Raw genomic sequence first — 26,141 nt, forward strand, 5'->3', positions numbered from 1 at the left:
CCACAAAACCAGTCAGGCTCCTAATATATACTGTCTGGCTTTGTGTGTCAACTTGACACAACTGGAGTTATCACAGAGAAAGGAGCCTCCTTTGAGGAAATGCCTCCATGAAATCCAGCTGTAAGGCATTTTTTTCAATTAGTGATCAAGGGGGAGGGTCCAACACATTTTGGGTGGTCCCATCCCAGGGCTGGTGGTCTTGGGTTCTATAAAAAAGCAAGCTGAGCAAGGCAGGAGAAACAAGCTAGTAAGCATCATTCCTCCATGATTTCTGCATCTACTCCTACTTCCAAGTTCCTACCCTGTATGAGTTCTGGTCCTGACTTCCTTTGGTGATGAACAGCAATGTGGAACTGTAAGCTGAATAGACCCTTTCCTCCCCAATTTGCTTCTTGGTCATGATGTTTTGTGCAGGAATAGAAACCCTAAGAGATAACATCAAATTAGCTGTATATGTAGTGGAGGATGGCCTTGGCTGGCATCAGTGGGAGAGGATATCCTTGGTCCAGTGAAGGCTAGATGCCCCAGCATGGGGGAATTCGAGGGTGGGGAGGTGGGAGTGCATGGGTGGGTGGGGGTACACCCTCATAGAAGCAGGAGGAGGGGGATGGCTTTAATGGAAAATTATATAGTTTGATTTTGTGACCAAACTAACCTCTAAAGAAAGGCAGTTGTCTTTCTTTACTGATCTTCCTTAATTGATATGTGTACCTTGCACATTTCATATGAATGTCTTTACAGAGTTATGTGTTAGTTGTGAGGTTTGTATATTGTAGAATGAAAGAAAAAAGAGACAGCCCTGACAAGATTCACACTCTGGGATGCTGAGATTCTGGAACCTTCCATTATAGCTCCTTGTTTGATTCTACTTCAATTACATTGAAGCTGTTTTTTCTAACGACTTGCTTCCAGGACATTTCCAGAACAGCTAGCTCACCCATCCAGCTTTTCAGACTGTTACAGTCAGGACATCAGTTAATCCATGAATTTTCTCAGCACATAGACACTGGAAGGCAAATGATGTCAGTTAGCCCACCTTTGACCAAACCAATTTTCCTATTTTCCTTTGGACCTCCAGAACGGAATTCTTTGCCCCAATTCAGCTATATGCAAGCAAAAGAAAATTATTTTCCCAGTTCCTTAGGTTGGGGTAGATGGTTCTGGTTATTTTATGAATTATAGATATGTTGTCATTTTAAGGGATAGTTTGCAAATGTTGTAGCTTTCGATGGGAAGAAAAATAGAGAGCTCAGACTCAGGGATTTGTAGTGTGCGACTCAGCTAGCTCCTGCACCACCACCATGTTCCCACTGTTGTTCCCGTTCTGACCACAGCACCAGCTAGCCAGGAGCACAGGCCTGGGACCCATGAAAACTGTTGTGGCCGCTGCCTTCACCATGGACTCCAAGCATGGCTCCTGGTTCAATCCTCAACAATAACCACCATCCTTGAGGTACCCAGTACAAAGAAGACTCTTAATGCTTAAAGATTATCCAATGGATTTATATATCAGCAAATACTCAATACACCAGATGCCCACACAATCAGAATTGTAAACCCAATATCTAACCTTTTGATCGGTCTCCATCTTGCTTCTCTCTCTCCCCTTCCTCTTTCCTCCTCCCAACTCCTAGTCCCGCCTACCTCTTCTACTACCCAATCACCGAGCTCCACTGCAAATACAATGTGGCAGGAAAATTCCTGCAACAGGGATTTCTACCTTTTCATCTTCTTTATCCTTCTTTCTTAAGTAAAGGAAAGGAGGTAGAAGAGAAAAGGGGGATGTAGTGTTATCATAGAAATTGGAGAAATGGACAAATAGGGATAGGCTATTAAATTTAATCTTAAACAAAATATTGTATAGCCATAATCTTACATTGGTAGAAATCTTTAATATTAATGCAAGTTGAAGTTATAATTTTTACATTGGTATATAATTTTATAGGTTGATACAGATTTAAGGTTTTCATTGGTATGAATTACTTATATTGATACAAAATTTGAAATTAATATTGTTACTATTTGATAGGCTTAGTGTCTGTGAAACTCATTTAAGAATACAAGACTTAGACTCAGTCCTTCTAGTAACTGCCATTACAAACCATTTAGGATGATTAAGTAATACAAGTTAAGGGCCAGACAGTAAACTCATGGTTATATTAGATTCTGATCTAATTATATTAAGGAGCTTTCTACAATATTCAAATATAAGTAGCTAAGAGTAGTCAAAGTTTAACCATTAATATATACTTTATATAGATGTCTTCAAAAACATCATAAATCCACAGAAGCTGACATCTAATCATTTCATTATTACTAGAAATAGAGACATATCTGCTTCTTACAGTATCCCTTCATGGTTCAATGAAGAAATTGAGCATCAGAACCTCCAGATGGAGTAGCTCCAGTTACAGCAAGGTAGCCACTGGACAAAATTTGCCATCTACAGATAGCAAAAATACTGTCAAGAAAAGGACACACCACAGGATCGTCAACAGCTTGGCTCTGCCAAGACAGAGTAAGCTAATCTTTCATGTTCCTGCTTCATTTGAGGTCTGTCAGATAATCCTGTACCAGAAGACTAAAGACTGATGCTCCAACATTTTGAGTAATGAGGGACTGTCCAGGTAGTCAGCCATCTCTAAAAATTGGTTAAGTTTTGAAAGCCATGGTTTGTGTGTACTATATTTTCAGGTAATATTTAAGTTGTTCTCCAATTTCAGACAGGGTTGAAAATTGGTTATAGTCTCATAATCAAACTTGAGTTGTTTAGCGTTGAGAGAAACAATATATATTTGAAAGGATAGTTTTCAGATGATGATGCAAGCTAAAATAACAACATAATTCAGGTATGAAATTGTTAGCTCTTTAAGTTAGGATAGATGGTAGAGCACTTTATCTAAATTGGCAAATATGATAAACTGGGTGTTAAGTATATTATATTTTACCATTTGCATAACTGTGAGGAGTTTGCTCAATGTATACCTCAGAGAAAAGAGCCTTTTAATTGGACAAAAGGGGGGAAATGTTGTGCGTTACACTGGTGCTGTTTATATTTTGATTTTAATTTTGCTTCCTCAAGAGGGGCTCCCCCAACTCAAGTGATCTCACTGAACCTTATCAAATAAAGGCCAGAGCTGATGATTGGGCAGTGGAAGGGAAAGGTGGGGCTGAAGGTCTCACAGAGGAAGAGGCGAGAGAGAACAGAGGAAGAGGAGGTGGAAGGAAGATGGAGCCAAACCACATGGTCTAGAGAAGCCACAAGTGGCAAAGGGTGTCATAACTGGGGAATAAATTAGTATAGTGATAGATCTTCCCAATATAGGCAAATAGATTATAAATATAATAACTGAGTTGTGTGGTTTTTATACAAGCTTTATTGGGGGTAAAAATTTACTGCAACAGACCCCTATGGTTGAAATGGGGGAAGAATTGAAGATGCTGAAGGGAAAGGCAACCCCATAGGAAGACCAGCAGTCTCAATTAATCCAGACCCCAGAGAGTACCACAGAGTAACCACCAGCCAGGAGCATACACCAGGAGCTGGTCCAAGGCCCTTGGCACATACACAACAGGGGTCTACCTGGTCTGGCCTCAGTGGGATAAGATGTGCTTAATTCTTGAGAGACCTGAGGCCCCAGGGAAGGGGGATGTCAGAGGAGAGGAGCACCCTCTCAAAGTCAAGAGGGAAGAAGAGTGGTATGAAGAACTGTGTGGGGGTGGGGGCAACAACTGAAATGTAAATAAATAAAATGGTTTTTTATTATTTTTATTTTTTATAGTCCAGTCTTGGCCCCGCCTCCTACAGTTTCTTATCCCATTCCTCCTCCCCCCTGTCTCTAAGAGGATGTTCCCCTGACAGGCCTCCCCACTCCCTGGGGCTTCAAGTCAAGGCGTATAAATAAAATAACTTTTTAAAAAAGAGTTCACAGCCTCACCCTACTTCTTGCTTGCGGGTAAAGATACAGACTCTCAGCGTCCTGCTCCAGCTCCGGCTGCCATGTCTCCTCCACCACTGTGTATTCTTCTCTGGATCTGTAGACTCAGGTAAACTTCTGCAAGTTTCTTTTGTTGTGGTATTTTTACAGAAAATTCACTAACACAGAAGTTGGTACCAGAGACTAGCTTGCTGCTGTGAAGAGACTGACCATGATGCTTTCTGGATGAATGTTGAACACTTTGGAGCTTTGGATCATTAATACTGTAAACATATTGTTAAAAAGCCATTCTAATAGCAGTCTTTGGTAGACAGTAGTGATAAAAGTAATGCAGACAGTGGAGGCCAAATTAATGAGGTTTCAGAGGGGAACAATGTTAGCAGCTGGGCCTCAGTCTACTGATATGATATCTTGGCAAAGAATATGGCTGGTTTCTGGGCATATTCTGAGAATTTACATGAGACTAAATCAGTGGTTCTCAACTTGTGTATCACAACACCTTTGGGGGTCTAATGATACTTTCACAATGTGCTACCTAAGCCCATCAAAAAACACAGATATTTACATTATGATTCATAGTAGTAGCAAAGCTACAGTTATAAAGTAGCAACCAAAATAATTTCATGGTTGGAGAATCACCACGAGATGAGGAGCTGTATTAAAGGGTCACAGCATTAAGAAGGTTGAGAACCACTGGACTAAATTAACAGGCAAGAGACTAATTTCTTTGGCAAAAAAAAAATTTCAAGACAGAAGGCCATTGAGTCTGTGGGGTGGTTATATTACTGAAAACTTTTATGCAGGTCTACAATGAAAAATGAGCAAGTGAGGTAGAAAGAAATGCAAAATGTAAAGCTTGCAGAGTAAAACATAAAATATCACTAGAGTGATTTGCAATCAAAGCATGTGCTTAAAGAAAGTCTGTAATAGTTAAAGAGATTGAAGTATTAAGGAAAGGCTTCATGCTCCTCATTGAAATGATGGGAAATGTGCTAAAGAGCAAGACCCCACCATCTAAGCTTCCAGTGTATAAAAGAAGGAAGCCTAAGGGAAAAAACACGATTCTCAACATAAAAAGTTGCAATAGTAGAAGTGGCCCAGGGTCCGTCTCTAGCTGGCATAACCCAGTTTGGTAGTATCATGCATGTAGCACTGGCTTTGGAGCCATTAAAGATGCACAAATGAGGAAACTGTAAATTCTCCCTTTGCAGTTTCAGAGAGCATGGAGACAGCCAAATGTATGCCAGCACTGGAGTCACTGCAAGAAGTCCATTGTAGTCCAGGCCTTCAGAGTCCATTGCATAAAGCTGAAAAGGGGAAGCCTGGGTTTCAGTAGAAACCCCAAGATGTGGAAGATACCAGAGCCATGGGACATCTGCCAAGAAGAGCCAAATACAGTGGAGATATATGTTACAGGCAAAAAGTCCGAAAGCATAGAGCCCATCTAAGCCCTATGAAACCTAAGATCTAGATACTTGACATGGGGCTACAGGAGTTAGTGTTTGTCCTGCTGGATATTGCTCTTGCTTTGGTTCAGTGGTTTTTCACTATGCTCCCATTTGGATAGGAATTCATATTCTGTGTCATTGTATGTTAGAAGTGTGTTAGTTTTGGTTTTTTACAGTGAGTCACAGTTAAGAGATTTTTTTAAGACTTAGAAGAGATTTTTGTACTTAAGACTTTTAAATAATATTGAGACATGAAAGACTATGGGGACTTTTCAAGTTAGGCTAAATGCATTTTACATTATGATATGTCTATGAGCTCATGAGGTCCAGAAAATAGAATGTGGTGATTTCAATGAGAAATGTTCACCATAAGCTTGTATATCTGAACACTTGGTGCCTAGTTGTGATACTGTTTGAGGATGATATCCAACATTTAGGAGGTGGGCCCTTGGTGAAAGAAGTACATCACTGCAAATAGGCTTTGGAAGTTTATAGCTTCACCCTACTTCCAGTTCACTCTCTCTGTTTCCTGCTGCCATGCATGCCTACTGTCATGATTCCCCCATCATTATGAACCCTTTCTCTGGACCCATAAACCAAATAAATTCTTTATTTTATCACAGCAGCAAAAAGTAACAAATATATTCTACCAACTTCCTGATTTTTACCTTAACCAGAGACCAATCCCAGAGGATGATGCCAGTCTGTTTAATATAGTCTTCCTTGTTCAACCTAATCAAGATGATCCTTCATATTCATGCTCAGAAACTAAACTAATATAAATAACCCCTCACAGGTATACCTGGAAACTTGAATCCTAGGTGATTCTAGATCTTGTCAAATTGCCCATACCATTGCTGATGGTTTCCTTCTAGAAAACTGAACCAGAAACTTCCTCCCTGCTGGTTAGCTTTCATAGTCCTGCGAAGTGCTATGCAGACTGCTGCAAAAGAATTTTCATCAACAGTTGACTCAGATGTAAATACTTGTGCTACACTATAACATGCCAGAGAAAGTGTGTCTTGTGCAGTGTCAGCATCACTGCCATGGGGTTAGCAAACCACTTTCTGACTGGACTTAAGGCCTGTACCACAAATGATAACTTGTATTTGACACATCAAACCTAAGTGAAAACCCATAGGTCTGTACATCATAGACCTTAGTGGAAAGAGTATGGTAGCCTGAATAATAGTCCCCATAGGATCATGTTTTTGAATGCTTGCTCCCCACTGAGTGAAATTATTTGGGAAGGATTAGGATGTGTGGTCTTATTAAAGGAGATGTGTCACTGGGGGGTGAACTTTGAGATTTCAAAATCTATGCCACTCCCAGTTAGCTCTCTTTCTCTCTCCCTAACTCCTTTCTTGCTCTCTTGCTTTCTCACTCTCCCTCCCTCACTTATGCTTGTAGATAGAGCATAATATTTCATCTACTGCTTCAGTACCATGCTTGCCTGCCTGCTGCCATGCTCCCCACCATAGACTACTACTGGAACTGTGAGCCTCTAAATTAAATGTTTTCTTTTATAAAATGACTTGGTCATGGTGTTTTTCTCATGGTGATAGAAAAGTAACCAAGACAGGAAGCTCTTGTTGCTGCTTTGGGAGTTGTTTTGTGGTTTGGCCTTGACCTGCTGTTGAATTTCCATCAACATAGCTAAATCTGTGTCCTAGAGTACTGATGCTGTCAGCTAATGTCAGAGAAGCTTCTTTTTATACTGGGTGCAGTTACTGCAAACTCAAAATGGGTCAAAGTGCTGGAAATACATGACTGTTGAGTGCTCATCCATAAATTGGGCATCTATATTACCCCCTCCATGGCTCAAGGAACAATATGAGAAGTTTAAGAGCCAGAGAAAGTGGTGGTGCACAACATTCTATTCTTGAGGCTTTCTATAGCCATTGTACACTTAAAGTCTTAGCAGTCATGATTACCAGCACAAAACCCACCCAGATGGTCCAGTCAACATTCCATCATGGGGAGTAGAGAGGCTTGTAAGGCCATTCCCTTCTTACTGACCACTGCTAGATGAAAGGACTTATAAAGGCCTACTGCTCCTGAAGATTGATAGTCAGTTATTTATTTTTAGAAATTCTTTTCAATTGAATAGCTACTGGAAGTTATCTGCTGTCCTGTAAATAACCTCTCATTCATATTTTTATAGCTAACCCTAATAGAATTTTTTGTTTCACATACAAAAAAGCCATTAAAATATAAGAGGACTATGTAAGAAGAGGAAGGGGACCAGTAGGAGTGAGAGAAGAACAAGAGCAAGGAGTGATAAATATGATAAAATATAATATATATGGAAATGTTACAATAACACTCATTATGTATAATTAATATATGCTAAGAAAAGTTTTAAAGTGAATAAAATCCTGTGGAGACACTTTTACAAATTAAATTCAATAAGCAAAAGGAAAAACAACATGTTTTAGTCCCTTTTAAAAGAAACATGTATACATTATATTTAATAGTAGCATATTGTATCTTGACATCTAGGCATGTATTACTAAGCTTGTGTTTCCTTTATGCCCCCATTATGCTCACCTCTATGGTTAGGACATCTCCAGAATTCTTCATTCCATTTAGGTGTGCAACTTTTCTAAGTTCCTTTAAGCCCTTCTGGGGTTTGTTGACCATAATCAGCCACCGAGCTGACTCTGATAGCCACCTGCTCAAGAAGAGTTTGGAATTATAAACAATTGCAATGTGGTCATTTCTGTGCCAAATTTGTTCTTGGATGGTTTTATTAGTCTAATGGTTACAACTCATTCTGTTAAAACAGTAAATATAATCCTGTTTTCTGATACCTTCACTAGGAAACAATTCATTCATGCAATACACCTGTACTTTTGGAATGCAGACCTGGAGTCACATTCGTCTTCCTGCCATGACTTGGATGCAAACTTCATGGAAGTCATTAAACTGAAGGAAATATTTATTTGTAATATTTTTCCTAATTAAGAACCTCTGAAGAAATTTTACAGACAAATTATATCATCTGAATTGCATTCATTCCTATGCCAAGAACCTGATGGCATCTAACCATGCATGAAAGAAGAAGCTAGCTCAGTTTCTCATCTATATAATGGGAGCATCAGTGCTATGATGTCAATTGATATGTTGTGAAGATTTAAGCTATATGAATAAATCTGGCAGAAGGTTTACACTTTTGTTGGTATGAATGCATCTCACTGTATCAAACCTGTAATCACCTCTTAGAGTCAATTCTAACTAAGTATGTCTTCTCTGCTGATCCAGTACTGTAGCACATTTAAAATAATTTTTAAAAGAAAAAAGGGTGGGAAAAAATAAAGGGTGTAATTTTGGAAGCTAAGCTCACATAGCCTCTTGCACTAAGTAGGAGACTTCAGCTTCTCCTGCTCAGGCCCATCCAGGCAACCCAGAAACACACTGGACCAATTTGAAGAGGAAAATTACATCTCAACAATACTATGACTCAGTCCTATCCTGAACATTGTGTCTCTAGTAAAAGAAAAAGGGCAACCTGAACCAACAAAAGAAGAAATAAAGAAACACTTAATCAACAAAGTTTTCCAACTGCTTCAATCCCAGCTCAGAAACAAGAGCATGATAAACCAAGGCAACATGACTTACAAAAATTACAAATTCCATAATAATGATCCATAATGAAAGTGACCAGGAAAAGCTCCAGATAAATAATCCAACAAAATTATTACAGTTGTAATCACCTTATTTGAGTTAAGCACCTCAAATAAGAAGTGAATGTGCTCCAAGGTAACAGAAACAATGAGAGTAATAAAGAATTTGATACAAGATATGAAAGCATACTCAACAAATAGAATTACTGAAGAAAAACCAACCTGAAATAATGCTGAAAATTTTAAAAAGTCAATAATCCAAATAAAAAGTTCAGTGGAGCCAAGGCTGGCCTCCGACTTGTAATTCTCCTGCCACCACTTCCTTCAGCAAATCCTACCAGCAGATGTCACCACAACTGGCTGTTTAGTTTGGAATTTTTGTTGGATTACTAACAATGGGAGTGTGGTGTCTCTGATTCTTTTGCCTGCTCCTGGAACCTTTTTCCACCTGCTGGGTTGCTTTGTCCAGTCTTGAAATGAGGGTTTATAGCTAGTCTTATTGTATCTTGTTATGTTTAAGTTGATATCACTGGAAGGTCTGCTCTTTTCTAAAGGGGAACAAAGAAGCAGTAGATCTGGGGCAGAGTAAAGATAGGGAGAAGCTGCAGTCGGTGTGTATTGTATGAGAGAAAAATATTTTTTAAATAAATAAATTAAAACAATTTTATAAGAAAATAAACAAAAAAACTCCATTGAAAGTCTCATCAATAGAATGGAAGTCAAGGTAGAAGAAATGTGCAGTGAAGGTCAGTGATACATTTTTTAATCATATATATGTATACATATATATATGATTGTTGATTGAGTAATTCCACATATTTTACCAACTTCAAAGGAAGCTGAGGGCCCGTTGAAGGGCTTGGTTTTTAACAGGTTAAGATTACAGGTGTGCAGGAAGATCCACATATCCCAGTAGTCTTACCAATAGCTGAGAAACCAGGGTGGGCTAGATCTGACTCTGAGTAAGGCCCACAAGCATGCAAAGTGTTTCCTCTCACAACACAAGTTACAAATCCAATCAAGAGGGCCTAGATGACACAGGACTACTTGAACCTCAGAGGATCAATAAAGATAGATCTCTCAACCCTAAACACCAATACCTCAGAAGAGGCATCTCAACCCTATTAGAAGTGATTCTTTCACTAAACATTGCAAACAGCACCATAAAATAAAAATATAAAATAGTAAAAGGAAAAACACAACCAACAAACTAACTTCAGATTGCAAGTCCCATCACAAAAAAATAAATAAATAAATAACAAGGAAAACCAACACAACATGCTCCCTCAACAAATCATTGCTCTTATAATAATGGCACTTAATGAAAATGACTTAGAAGAACTATCAAAGAATCCAAAAGAATGGTAAGTATGTAGAAACAATTCAAAGGAGACATAAATATACTCCAGCAGAACAAAAACAAAGAGATGAATAAATGAGAAAGCTGTGTTGGCTTAAATGAGAATATACCCCCATAGTCTTAGGCATTTGAGTAATTGGTCTCCAGTTGGTGACACTAGGGGACTGGGGGTAGAGCTTTAACAGTTTAAAAATTTATACCATTTCTAGTTCATTCTCTCTCTCTCTCTCTCTCTCTCTCTCTCTCTCTCTCTCTCTCTCTCTTGCTCTCTCTCTCTCTCTTTCTCTCTCTCTCTTTCTCCCTGCTTGTAATTTGAAATGTGATACCTCTGCTTCTGCTTTTGCTAGAAGCCACCATGCCTACCACCTGTTGCTATGATAGATTCTCATCCTTCTAAAACAATAAGTCCAAATAAACTCTTCTTTCTGTAAGCTGCCTTGGTCACAGTGTTTAATTATAGCAATAGAAAAGTAGATACTACAGAAGTCAACCCAAGATATGAAAAGAGACATAGGATTACAAAAAAAAAAACAAACAAACAAACAAACCACAAAACACCCAGGATTGAAATAATGCTATGATTGAAAAACTTAAAAAGCCAAATGGAAAAACTCAGAGGCAACCCTCACCAATAAAATGGGCAAGTGACAAACAGAGTATGAGAGATAGAAGAGAGGAATTAGATCACTCAGTAAAAGTCAATGATGACTTTAAAAAGAGGTAAAACAGAAAGTAGAAAGGTTTTGGAACACCATGAAAATACCCAACATTCAGACTATGGGCACAGAATAATACCATAGCAAAGTCATAGAGAATGTTTTCAATAAATATCATATCAGGAAATGTATTCAACCTACAGAAATAAATTGTTATCCATGTACAGAACACCTACAAAATTACAAATAAATGAGGCCAGGAAGAAAAAAAACTCCTCACAACATATTATAGTTAAAACATTAAAAACACAGAATAAATAGTGTTAAAAGCTACAAACAGAAAAGCCAAGTAACTTATAAAGTAAGCCCATCTAAATAATTCCTGATTATTTCACAGAAACTTTTTGAGCCAAAGGAGTGTGGAAACGTGTGTTTCTACATCTGAAAGACAACAATTACCCACCAAGAATATTATTACCAGCAAAACTATCTATTGAAATTAAAGGAAAAATCAAGACTTTTCATGATAAAAAAGGATTTAAGGAATTTCTAACCCATAAGCCAGCTCTACAAAAAATACTAGAAGAAATACTTTCTCTGAAGGCAAGACTAAACACACACACATGAAGTCACAGGGAATAAAGTAACTATTTTAGAACTGTTCATCTAAAGAGGTCTAAGAAAATACCACAAAAATGACAAAAATTAATACAAAATATTAAATAATGATGTCAATGGCCTTAAATCCCCAATAAAAACTCATGGACTAACAATTTGGATTTGAAGATAAAATCTATCTTTTGCTGCCTCCAAGAAACAAAACTTAACATCAAAAAATACATTTGGCCTTAAAATAAAAAGCTAGAAAGAGAGATTCTGAGCAAATGGACCCAAGAAGTATACAGGCATAGATATTCTAATATCTAACAAAGTAGACATCAAAACAAAACTAGTGAGAAATTGTTGTGGGAAGTATTAACAAAGAATCCACTCTATTGCCAACAAGGTGCTGACAGGCTGGCTAGCCAGGCACTGGCAGGCAATGGCCAGCCTGTTCTCATCTGGTGAAGACTCTCTGACTCAGAGCTCCAAAATCTCTCCACCCAGCTTTCTAAGTTCCCACTGGCTGGTCACTACCATGCCAGCCCCATGCTTCAAAACTCCCACAGCCTTTTGTGGTGCACTTCTGGCAAAACCACGCTTTGTCACTCTACCTTTCTTTCTGGAACCCAGTTGAGCCACCACGTGAAGGAAACCACCACACAAACTTAGTTCAGAATCAATGGCAACTTAATCACTGGGCACATCAACTAGAATCCTAATTTTGTAAGCCATATTAAATCTAAATCCTCTGGTGGCCAATTGATATTGATATAAATTGCACACCTAGCTCAGACAAATTGTCCTGTAATTATCCATCCCTTATAAGATATTCATAGCTACCTGTGACTATTAAAAGCCATACGGAATCTGGATGTCTTTCTCTTCCTCCATCTTCCTTCCTTCCTCCCTCTGTCCTGTCTCCTGTCTCTAAAAAATCTCCACCCACTTTTCTTTTCCAATTCCCAATCACAGGCTTCTTGCTGTATTAATATTTAAGTTAATTGGGGGAAATTTTGTTACAAGAAATGATAAAAATTCATTTAAAAAGTCATTTCATATTCATTAAGAGAACAGCTCACCATGCATGGCATGTACTCACTTATAAGTGGATATTAGCCATAAAATAGAGAATACCCACACTACTTTTGACCCAAAATTTATCCTGCCTACAAGAAATGCAGGGACGGGGGATGGATCAGAGACTGAGGGAATGGCCAAGCAATAACTAGCCCAACTAGAGACCCATCCCATGGACAAGTACCAATCCTTGGCACTATTAATGATACTCTGTTATGCTTGTAGGCAGGAGCTTGCCACAACTGTACTCTGAGAGGTTCCAGCTAGCAGTTGACTCAGACAGATGCAGAAACCCACAGCCAAACACTGAATGGAGCTTAGGGACACTTATGGGAGGATTGAGGGCCCCTAAGGGTATAGATACTCCACAGAAAGACCAACAGAGTCTACTAACCTGGACCCTTGGGGTCTCTTAGAGACTGAACACAAACCAAAGAGCATACACAGGCTGGACCTAGGCCCACAGACACATATGTAGCAGATGTGCAGTTCAGTCTTCATGTGGGTCCCTAAGAACTAGAGTGGGGACTATCCCTAAAGCTGTTGCCTCTCTGTGAAACCTGTTCCCCTAACTCAGCTGTCTGGTCTGGCCTCAGTGGAAAAAGAAGTACCTAGTTCTGCAGAGACTTGATGTGTCATAATGGAGGCCTCCACTCTCTCAGATGAGAAATGGAGGTCATGAGGAAGGGACTGTGGGAGGTGGGGAACAGTGATTGGGATGCAAAGTAAATTTTAAAAAATTCATTATGTACATACATATATGTATGTGTATGTATATGTGTGTATATGTATGTATATATGTATCAAACACAGCTGCACACAATTATATAAAAGAATTATTAAATATATAATCCCAAATTGACTCCAATACAATGACAATGTGTGACTTCAATATCCACTCTCACCAGTAGACCGATCAAGAGAAAGAAAAAAAAAGAAAGAAAATGAAATGAAATAATTCTTTTTAAAAATAAAAAGAATAAGAGGGCCGGGTGGTGGTGGCTCATGCCTTTAATCCCAGCACTTTGGAGGCAGAGGCAGGTGGATTTCTGAGTTCGAGGCCAGCCTGGTCTACAGAGTGAGTTCCAGGACAGCCAGGACTACACAGAGAAACCCTGTCTCAAAAAAAAACAAAAAAACAAAAAAAGAATAAGAGGCCACTCCAGTTACCAAAACTTCAGATAGGCCACCTTACCTATTGACTTCTTTCTCTCTCTCTCTCTCTCTCTCTCTCTCTCTCTCTCTCTCTCTCTCTCTCTCTGTGTGTGTGTGTGTGTGTGCCACCCACCCTATTCCTAATCTCCTGTCTCCTCTTTGTCATCATGTCTCAGCCCCAAAATCAGGCAGAGACCTCCTGCCTGACCAAAGGGCCACCAGAAGTCCAGCCTGCAACATGGGTGGAGGCCCCTGCTCAACCACAGGCAAGAAGAGAAGAGAGAAAACACAAACTAAGAAACAAAACACCCAGCCAACAAAGACAAACTCAGAAATTGGCACCTAGACCAATAATCACCCCAAATTCAAGTGTCTAAATGCTAGTGTAAGAATACAATCAACTATGGCAAATGTGTCACCGCCAGTGCCCAGTTATCCTAATACAGCAGACCCTAAATATTTCATCACAGCTGAAAAGGATCTTAAAACAAGAAAAAGATCTTAAAACCAACTTTATGAAGATGATAGAAGACCTTAAAGTAATGAATAAATCCCTTGAAGAAATCAAAGAAAAGACACCCCCTCAAAAAAAGGAGGAAATAAATACATTCTTTAAGAAAACCAAAAAAGCCAATAAAAAAAGTTGAAGAGCATGAATAAAACTATTAAAGACATAAAAACAGAAATAAAGGCAATGAAAGAAAATTAATAAATTTCTGGAAATGAAAAGTCTAGATAAATGAACAGTATCTATAGATGCAAGCTTCACCAAAAAAAAAAAAAAATACAAGAAATGGAAGAGAGAATCTCAAGCATGGAGAATACAATAGAAAAAAAATGGATACATCAGTCAAAGAAAATGTTATATCACAAAACATCCAGGAGATGCCTATAAAGGTACAAGAATCATACAGAACACAAAAACACCAAGTAGGTTGAACCAGAAAAGATGTCCCTTCACCTCAAGATAATCAAAACACTAAACAGACCAAACAAAAAAAGAATATTAGAAGCTGCAAGAGAAAAAGACTAAGTAATTAAAGATAGACCTATTAGAATTATACCAGACTTCTAAATGGAGACTCTAAAAACTAGAAGGGACCACAGACACTAGCATAAACTACTATACCCAGCAAAACTTTCAATTACCATAAATGGAAAAAAACAAGATATTCCATGATAAAAATCAAATTAAACAATATCTATCAGGAGGCTGGAGAGATGGCTCAGAAGTTAAGAGACTGTTCTTCCAGAGCTTCTGAGTTCAATTCCCAGCAACCACATGATGGCTCACAACCATCTGAATTGGATCTGATGGCCTCTTCTGGTGTGTCTGAAGATAGCAACAGTGGACTCACATATATAAAATAAATAAATCTAAAAATAATAATAATAATAGACAATATCTGTCTATAAATCCAACCCTATAGAAGGAAGAAAACAAAAACTTCAACCCAAGGAAGTTAGCTATAATCATGAAAACACAGGAAATAAATAAATAAATTTATACTGGAAAACCAAAAGAAGGGAAGGGTGCATGTACATTTGTGTACAATTACATATACAACAACAAAACTATAAATTGATCGTCATTGGTCATTAATATCACTAAATATTAATGAACTCAGTTTTCCAATAAAAAGATACAGACTAACTAGAAATGGATGCAAAATAGGATCCATTCTGCTGCTGCATACAATAAACACGCCTCAGCATCAAAGATAAACATTACATCAGAGTAAAGAGTTCAAAATATTTTCTAAGCAAATGAACCTAAGAAAGAAGCTGATATAGTCATTAAAATATCTAACAAAATAGCCTTCAAACCAAAATTAGTCAAAAGAGGCTAAGTATAAGGTACAGAGAATTCTCCACAGAGGAATATCAAATGGCCTAGAAACACTTAAAGAATTGTTCAACATGCTTAGCCATCAGAGAAATGCCAATCAAAACTACTTTCAGATTCCATCTTATACCTGCTAGAATGTCAAAGATCAAAAACACAAATGATAGCTCATGATAATGAGTATGTGAAGCAAGAGGAACACTCCTCAATTGCTGGTGGGAAGGAAAAACTCATACAGCCACTATGGAAATGAATCAATAAAGCAGTTCCTCCAGAAACTGGGAATTAATATACCTCAAGACCCAGCTATACACTCTTGAGCATATACCCAGAGGATGTTCCATCCTACCACAAAGACACTTGTTCAAATATGTTCATAGTGATTTTATTTATAATAGTCAGAAACTGGAAACAACCTGGATGTCCCTCATCAAAGAAAATATGCTATATTTACACAGTGGAGAATTGCTCAACTGTTTTTTAAAATGGCATCATGAAATTTTCAGTAAAAGGGATAAAACTAGAGAAAATCATGCTGAGTGAGGTAACCCAGACCCAGAATGGTATGGTATGTACTCATTTATAAATGGATACTAGCTGTTAACTAAAAAATAATCACACTACAGTCCACAGACCCAGAGAAGCCAAGTAACAAGCAAGGCACATAGATATCTGTAAGAAGAGAAAATAAGATAGATTCAGCAGTGAACTGGAGGCAGGTGAGGATGGTAACAGGAGGAATCAGATGGCAAAAGGGGAGGGGAAAAGGACAGGAAGAGATGACTGGAATTGGAGGGCATGAGAGGGTGGGTGACATGGAAACAGAGAGAGAGAGAGAGACAGAGAGACAGAGACAGACAGAGACAGACAGAGACAGACAGACAGAGAGACAGAGACAGACAGACAGACAGACAGACAAGCAAAAAAATAAGAAGAGTTTGTTGAAATTTACCAACATTTAAAACTACAAAATGGTGCTGCATCTTTATTTTAGGAAACAAAAAGGAATTAAAATTGTTTTTATTTTCACTAAAATAATCATTTTTAATGAGCGAAGTATTTTTTCTGACTAATATATTCATGCATTCTGTTTAAAACAGAAGCATGCTGTAAATGTTAGAATATGCAAGTTACACTTTCAATGTTTTTAAATGTATTTATATGTAAAAACTAAATAAAAACATTAGTATTAAATAACATAAAAGTAAATGAACATAATAAACAACTATAGAACATTCCACTCAAATGATACATAATGTATATTCTATATTGTAGCAACCCATGGAACTTTCTCCAAAATCAACTTCATATTAGGACATAAAACAAACTTCAACATATATAGAGAAATGTAAAGAACCACCCTGTGATCTGCCTGATCACAAAGGATGAAGCTGGATGCCAACAGCAGTGGAAACTACAGCAAGTATACAAACTTGTGGAAATTAAAAGATGACTGGGAAGAAATTAAGAAAGAAATTTTTTAAATTTCTAATATTAAATAAAAATAAAACACAATGTACAAAAATCTATAAAATTCAATAAAGGCTTTCCTAAGAGGAGAGTTTATAATTCTAAGTGCCTACATCAAAAAAAAAATTGAGAGATCTCCAGTTAGTAATTTGATAATATATCTTAAAGCCTTGGAAAAACAAGAACAGACCAAAAACAGTAGATAGAAAGAACTAAAATCATGGCAAAAATTAAGAAAAGTAAACAAAAAAAGGAGAAAGATAAACAGTATTAACAAACCCCTAGCCAAATTAACCAAAAGAAAAAAATGTGATAGCCCAGAAAGGCAAAGGGGAGAGGGGATGGGGAGAAGAAAATGGAATGGGGGCTTTTTGGCTGGGGAAGACACCTAGCTGGTCTGCTCATGTGAAGACACCATATCCTGAGACATCCTAGAGGAGCCACTGCACTCAGAGCAGTGAACACCTAGCTGGTCTGCTCCCATGAAGACACCATATCCTGAGACATCCTAGAGGAACCACTGCAACCAGAGCAGTAGGATTCCAGGATCCCAGAGGCAGCCTGAGTCCCAGGAGATCTTCCAACCAGGAGCTCAGGATCACAGAATCACAGAGAAAGCAGGACTCTGAGGAGTTCAGACACAATCAAGATAACTAGAAAGACAGGCTCCAGTCACAGACAGTGAGTGCAGGTAGCACTAGAGTTAATCAGATGGTGAAAGTCAAGCACAAGAACATAAGCAACAGAAACCAAAGTTACATGGCATCATCAGAACCCAGTTCTCCCATCATAGCAAGCCCTGAACATACCATCACACTGGAAAAGCAGAATTCAGAATTAAAATCATTTCTCATAATGATGATAGAGGACTTTAAGAAGGACATAAATAACTCCCTTAAAGAAGTACAGGAGAGCACAGGTAAACAGGTAGAAGTCCTTAAAGAGGAAACACAAAAATCCCTTAAAGAGCTGCAAGAAAACATAACCAAACAGTTGAAAAAATTAAACAAAACCATCCAGGATCTAAAAATGGAAGTAGACACAATAAAGACATCTCAAAGGGAGACTACCCTGGAGATAGAAAACCTAGGAAAGAGATGAGGAGTCATAGACGCAACCATCACCAACAGAATACAAGAGATAGAAAAAAGAATCTCATGTGCAGAAGATACCATGGAAAACATTGACACAACTGTCAAAGAAAATGCAAAATACAAAAAGCTCCTAACTTAAAACATCCAGAAAATTCAGGACACAACAAGAAGACCAAGCTTAAGGATAATAGGTATAGAAGAGAGTGAAGATTCCCAACTTAAAGGGCCAGTAAACATCTCCAACAAAATTATAGAGGAAAACTTTCCTAACCTAAACAAAGAGATGTCCATGAACATATAAAAAGCCTACAGAACCCCAATTACACTAGACCAGAAAAGAAATACCTCCTGCCACACAATAATCAAAACATCAAATGCACAAAACAAAGAAAAAACTAAAAGCAGTAAGGGTAAAGCTCAAGTAACATATAAAGGCAGACCTATAAGAATTACACCAGACTTCTCACCAGAGACCATAAAAGCCAGAAGATCCTGGACTGAAATAATACAGACCATAAGAGAAAACAAATGCCAGCTCAGGCTACTATACCCAGAAAACTCTCAATCACTATAGATGAAGAAACCAAGATATTCCATGCAAAACCAAATTTACACAATATCTTACCACAAATCCAGCACTTCAAAGGATAATTGGTGGAAAACCATAGCACAAGAAGGGAAACTACAACCTAGAAAAAGCAAAGAAGTAATCTTCCAACAACCCCAAAAGAAGATAGCTACATAAACATAATTCCACCTCTAATAAAAAAAACAGGAAACAATAATCATTTTTTAATATCTCTTAACATCAATGGACTCAATTCTCCATTAAAAAGACATAGACTATCAGACTGGATACATAAACAGGACCCAGCATTTTGCTGCATACAGGAAACACACATCTGTGAAAAAGACAGACACTATCTCAGAGTAAAAGGATGGAAAACAATTTTCTAAGCAAACAGTCCCAAGAAACAAGATGGAGTAGCCATTCTGATATCAAATAAAATCGACTTTCAACCATAAGTAATCAAAAAAGATAAGGAAGAACACTTCATATTCATCAAAGGAAAAATCTACCAAGATGAACTCTTAATTCTGAACATCTATGCTCCAAATGCAAGGGCACCCACATACATAAAAGAAACTTTACTAAAGCTCAAAGCACACATTGCACCTCACACAATAATAGTGGGGGATTTCAACACCCTACTCTCAGCAATGGACAGATCATGGAAACGGAAACTAAACAGAGATACAATGAAATTAACAGAAGTTATGAACCAAATGGATTTAACAGGTATCTATAGAACATTTCATCCTAAAACAGAAGAATATACCTTTTTCTCAACACCTCATGGTACCTTCTCCAAAATAGACCTTATAATTGATCACAAAACAGGTCTCAACAGATACAAAAAGATTGAAATAATCCCTTCCATCCTGTCAGATCACTATGGACTAAGGCTGGTTTTTAATGATGACAAAAATAATGGAAAGCCTGCATACACGTGGAAACTGAACAACACTCTACTCAATGATAACTTGGTCAAGCAAGAAATAAAGAAAGAAATTAAAGACTTTTTAGAATTTAATGAAAATGAGGACACATCATACCAGGATAGGGAATTCCTGGACAGGGGGTGAGGGGATATGGGGTAAGGGGATAACATCTGAAATGTAAATAAAATACCCAATAAAAAAAATTAGTGAAACTTTGAGGGAAACTTTGTATGATTAACCTTCCAATGTTTCTTTGGCATAATAAAGACAGATAACTGAAAAGTTATTAAGCAACCAATCAATAAATAATGATAAATAATTTTTGGAAAAAAAAGAAGAAGATGGAATGGAGGAAGAACCTATGAGGGCAGACCATGATGGGGAGCAACATTTGGGATATAAATAAATAATTAATAATAATAACAACAATAATTTGCCCAAATAAGTACAATTAGAAATGAAAGGAGAAACATTACAATAAATACCAACAAAATTTATGAACATGTTTTAAATCTCTTGTCCATTTACATGAAACAACTAAAAGAAATGGACAAATATTTAGATGCATGAAACATGCCATAATCAAACCAAGATGAAATAAATAACTGAAACAAATTCATATAACCAGCAATGAAATTAAAGCAAAAATAAAAAAGTATTCTAACCTAAAGAACTCCAGGGCCAGATGCATTTGGCCCAGAATTTTGCCTGAATTTCATATAATTAACATCAATACTTCTCAAATTATTCCATAAGAGAGTTAAAAGAACATTTCCAAACTCTTTTTATGAAGCCAGTATTGATGCTACTCTGCTATTTGGTCAGATTGTCAAGCTCCCTTACTTTTATATCTGTAGATTTGTGCTGATCTCAATCTTAGTTAGAGAAGCTTCTTATTGCAGAGGGTAGTGGTTAATATAGATCATCATAACTGTTCAAAATGTTGAGAATAAGTGATTGAGTTGTCAGCCAGAGATGTGACATCAATATCAACACTCCTTACCCAGAGTTCAGGGACTTTGGTGAGAGAGGGGATGGACAGAATGTAAGAGCTAGAAGGTAGAAAAGAGTGTTGTGAAATGCTGTCATCTCCAAATGACATGGCTGTTATATACATGAGCTCAGCACACAAAATCAAGACAGCTAAAAATTCTAGCAGGAGGTTCCTTCCAGTCTGGGCCCAGGAATTGAGCAGATCCAAGAAGGCAGCTCTACCATCAATCACACAGAACCCAGAGGAAGCGGGGATCCCAGGAACTCTAACCAGGGCAGTATCTTAGGTAAGCAGACAGCAACATTCACCCCAAACAGGGAGTAACTGGAACACACAAGGACCCAGTAAGTCACTCCCAGCCCAGAGCACTGGTTCCTTCCAGTCTGGGCCAGAGCACTGAGCAGATCTTTGGTGGCAGCTCTGTCCCCAATCTCTAAGAACCCAGAGGAAGCAGGGATCCCTGGTGCTCTAACTCAGGCAGTATCTTAGGTAAGCAGACAGCAACATTCACCCCAAACAGGGAGTAACTGGGACCCACAAGGACCCAGGAAGTCACTCCTGGCCTGGAGCACTGGTTCCTTCTGGTCTGGGCCAGAGCACTGAGCAGATCTTGGGTGGCAGCTCTGCCCCCAATCTCTAAGAACCCAGAGGAAACCGGGCTCCCAGAGCTCTAACCTGGACAGTATCCTGTCTGCGCTTGAGCACTGAGCAGATTTTGGGCCCCAGCGCTTACCCCAGTAGTTACACCCACCCAACAAAGTTCTGATACAGCCAAGATAATAGGAAAGACAGGCTCCAGTCAGGGACAGGGCAGGTAGCACTAAGGAGATACAGATGGCAAAAGGCAAGCGCAAGAACATAAGCATCAGTAACCCAGGGTACTTGGCATCAGTAGAACCTAGTTCTCCCACACTCAAAAGTTCTGAATTCCCCATATCACCAGGAAAGCAAGATTTAGATTTAAAATCACTTCTAATGATGATGATATAGAACTTTAAGAAGGACATAAATAACACTCTCAAAGAATTTAAGGAGAACCAGGTAAACAGGTAGAAGCCCTTAAAGTGGAAACATAAAAATCCCTTAAAGAATTACAAGAAAACACAACCAAATAGGTGAAAGAATTGAACAAAACCATCCAGGACACTAAAATGGAAGTAGAAACAATCAAGAAATAACAAAGGGAGACTACACTGAAGATAGAAAACCTAGAAAAGATATCAGGAGTCATAGACACAAGCATCACCAACAGAATACAAGAGATAGAAGAGAGAATCTCAGGTGCAGAAGATATCATAGAAAATATCAACACAACTGTCAAAGAAAATGAATGCAAAATGCAAAAAGTTCTTAACACAAAATATCCAGGAAATCCAGGACACAATGAGGAGACCAAACCTAAGGATAATAGGTATAGATGAGAGTGAAGATTCCCAACTTAAAGGACCAATAAATATCTTCAACAAAATTATAGGAGAAAACTTCCCTAATCTAAAGAAAGAGATGCCCATAAACATACAAGAAGCCTATAAAACACCAAATAGACTAGACCAGAAAAGAAATACCTCCTGTCACATAATAATCAAAACACCAAGTGCACAAAACAAAGAAAGAATATTAAATGCAGTAAGGGAGAAAGACCAAGTAACATATAAAGGCAGACCTATCAGAATTACACCAGACTTCTCACCAGATACTATAAAAGCTAGAAGATGCTAGACAGATGTCATACAGACCCTAAGAGAACACAAATGCCAGCCCAGGCTACTATAGCCAGCAAAACTCTCAATTACCATAGATGAAGAAATCAAGATATTCGATGACAAAACCAAATTTACACAATATCTTTCACAAAACCAGCATTACAAAGGATAATAGCAGGAAAGCTCCAATACAAGGAGGGAAATTACTCCCTAGAAAGAGCAAGAAAGTAACCCTCTTCCAACAAACCCAAAAGAAGATAGCCACACAAAGATGATCCTGGGCCAGAAGGCTGAAGATCAGATGCTCCAACATTTTGTAGTATAGAGACTGTCCAAGTGTTCAGCGGTTTCTATAAATTGGCTAAGTTTTAGAAGCTATGCTTTGTGCTTCCCATAATTTCAGTTAACTCAGTCATTCTGGATTTCTGATGGGGTTGAAAACTTATAGTCTCATAGCCAATCCTGGCTATTTACTTTGAGAGAAAAGATTTGAGAGGATGGTTTTCAGCTGACATTCATTCTAAAGCCAAGAAAAAAAAAAAAAAAGCCAGGTTCAGAACTAAGTCTTTTATTTAGGAGAGATAACAGAGGTTCTGCTTAGTCAACAAAATGATGGACTGTGTATTAGGTCTATCTTGCACCTTACTGACATAAATTGGTATAGTTATGCTCTAACTGTATTTTGAGAGAAAAGTTTTATTTTAACAGGAAGGGTGATATGTAGGAGGAGCTAAGGTGGGAGAAGTAAGGAGAGGAGGAGTAAGGAGAGGAGGAGGAGAAGGAGAGGAGGAGCTAGGTGATGAGAGAGAAAGAGAGAGGGGGGCCAGACATGGAGGCAGATGTTCACATGTCTCCGCCAGTCAAAGATAGTTGATATATCTAGATTGGGTATTAGGTTACACTTCTGATTGATATTGAGCACTACCAAATTTATAAAGCCATTGGTTAACATTTAAAAAATTGTATAAAAGCAAAAAGGGAAAGGGGGTATGCGATAGGGGTTTTCTAGGGAGGGGAAATATGGAAAGGGGATGGCATCTGGAATGTAAATAAAATATCCAATTAAAAAAATTCTAGCAGGAAGGGAGAAGGGCACACCAGATTGCACCCGTAACTGAGGAGTTATTGGCAGTTGATGGCAACTGGAAGAGAAAAAGTCACTTTAGGACTGTGGTCACTGGTTTGCACATAACCCAGTGGATAACTATACACCCTTGAGCACGTGGGCAGTACTCATTGGACTCAAAGGGATAATCATGCAAATACCTAAGTAGTACATAAAGTTGGGAAGATGTGATGGGGTCCTGGTGGGAGTTGGAAGGGGAATGTGAGGTGTAGGGATGATAAAAATAAGTTATATTCATGTGTGCAATGTACACACAAAACTTCAAAGAATAAATGATTTTTGAAAATAAGACACATGGATTCTATCTGGGCATCTTATAAATTTTTTTCAACTTTCAAACCAAAAAATAAAAATGAACCAGATTATATAGCACACACCTTTAATCTTAGCATTAGGTGGGCAGAGGCAAGTCTTTGTGAGTTCAAGGCCAATCTGGTTTACATGGTAAGTCTCAGGACAGCTGAAGCTGCACAGTGAGACTCTGTTTCAAAGAAAATCAAAATTAAATTAAAATTTTAAAATAAACAGATGAAAAGGAAGAGGATATAAAGAACAAATAAGATGAGTGGGTCATTCTGCCTACAGTTTTGGGGGTTTGTGTTTGTGTTTGTGTTTATGCATGTGAGTACACTGTAGCTGTCTTCAGACACACCATAAGAAGGCATTGGATCCCATTACAGATGATTATGAGCCACCATGTGGTTGCTGTGAATTGAATTCAGGACCTCTGGAAGAACAGTCAGTGCTCTTAACCACTGAGCCATCTGTCCAGACCCCGGCCTACATTCATTTTTAAGATTTTATTTTTATTTATTTTACTTTTATGTGAAAGAATGTCTTGCCCACATGCATTTCTGTGCACCACATGCTTGCCTGGTTTCCTTGGAGGCCAAGGGCAGGCATCAGATTCCCTAGAGCTGGAGTTATGAGTAGTTGTGAGCCACTGTGTGGGTGATGAGTATCAAACCTGGGTCCTCTGGAAGAACAGCCAGAACTGTTACCCACTGAGCAATCTCTCCAGGCCCCTGCCTACAATTTTAAACTAGAGAAACCATGTATGTTCTTCATTAAATAGTGGAGATAAATTTACTTCTTGTCTTTTATCCATATCACCTGCAAAGATAAATGTCACAAAAGTTTCCAAAATGTTTTCCTTTTAAAATCACTCATAGTAATACAAACTACAGTCGAACCAATCTAATCTTTAAAGATTTTCCTGTAAGAAAGGAAATATTTTTGCAAAAATTCTATTATAACCTGGATAATCAAAGCTTCGTAAAAAAAGACACACAGAAAAACCAAGAACATTCTGGTAAGTATTCACATTGCTACTCTCTTTGTTTAGGTTGTTTTTCCTTAGTAAATAAAAATAACTTGTGAGTAATAAAATTTAAATATCTAATAGTTCATAGTTTTAAGTATACCATATCTAAGAATGATAATATGTATGTATTGAATACACTTCCTCAGAAATTATTTATCCATAATATGAATATGATGGTATACATTTTATACAGTTATTAGTAAAATCAAAACTCACAGTTAGACTCTTCAGATAAAGAAATAATGAGTCCTCCTCATTATAACTACATCTCTTATCACACATGTATGTAATTTTATAAAAATCCTAATTTAGGTCTTAAATTTAAGTTTAATTCGGTCTCCTTGGTTCATCTGAGTACTACTTGTCCTCATGACACAAAACTCAAAGAGGAGCACACACTGTCAGGTGTCAACCAAGTAAAATGCATTTCCTTCATCCTGATTCCATGTACATGGTCATGCCAGTATTTCATAAGACAGAAGAGAAAGGAAGTTCATACCTTGTGGGCACAAGTAAGAAAAACATTGGTATAGACATTGCCAGATGGAGGTGGTACCAGTTTCGAATAGTAAAAGCCAGGCCTGCCAATATTATCTGTCCAATCGCTCCAGCACATAGCAACAGTGCTGTTGCCAAGGCTTGGAATTTAGGCTTTATCCATTCTATTACTGAAAGAAAAGAAAATGAATGAATCTTGATTTCAAATTAAGATAGGAGGGACATCCAGATCAAAAACAACGCTTGTAAAATGTCCATTAAAAGTTTTGACTTACTGAGCAAGCCACTATTTGTCAAAATGGTTGAGAAACAAGTTCCTGCCAGGAATCGTAGTGAGCAGTAGATGAGGAAGGTGGGAGCCAAGGCTGCACAGGTTTCAGTGATGGCCAATTGTAATAAAGCACATATAAAGATTAACCTCCTCCCAAACCTAAGGAAAAGAAAGGATTAGACTATGGGAACAATGCACTTGGCATACAAACTGAAGACACTTTAAAGTGATAAATAATGAAGAAATAACTAAAAGTATATATCCTGACAAACAACTTTCTGTGTTTGAAAACAGTTCTTCTTTGAAACAGAAAAGCTTCTTCTCCAATTTGCTACTAGTATTTTTCCTACTAATTCAAGCCACAAGACAGCACAGAACATTTGAGTTTTAACATTATATAAATACCCTTTTACTAGAGTATTTACTTAACATAGATTAGTACCTTGTTT

General features: G+C 37.9%; 1 protein-coding gene across 25 annotated transcripts in view; it reads right to left on the reverse strand.

The window, feature by feature from the left end:
- LOC117720735 (solute carrier family 22 member 19-like) overlaps window positions 1–26,141 on the reverse strand; it is a 110,702-nt gene that overhangs the window by 69,181 nt on the left and 15,380 nt on the right. For all 25 annotated transcript variants that reach the window (XR_013105308.1, XR_013105307.1, XR_013105304.1 and 22 more), the window contains exons 3-5: window positions 25,697–25,851; window positions 25,423–25,591; window positions 7,937–8,060 (exon numbers count right to left, since the gene is read on the reverse strand). Coding sequence is in view for 2 of the 25 variants with exons in the window: in XM_076916651.1 (XP_076772766.1) it covers window positions 7,937–8,060; window positions 25,423–25,591; window positions 25,697–25,851 (448 nt within the window). In the remaining 23 variants the exon portion in view is untranslated. The remainder of the gene's footprint in view (window positions 1–7,936; window positions 8,061–25,422; window positions 25,592–25,696; window positions 25,852–26,141) is intronic.

This window comes from Arvicanthis niloticus, chromosome 1 (genome assembly GCF_011762505.2).
Source record: "Arvicanthis niloticus isolate mArvNil1 chromosome 1, mArvNil1.pat.X, whole genome shotgun sequence".
Taxonomy (NCBI): Eukaryota; Metazoa; Chordata; class Mammalia; order Rodentia; family Muridae; genus Arvicanthis; species Arvicanthis niloticus.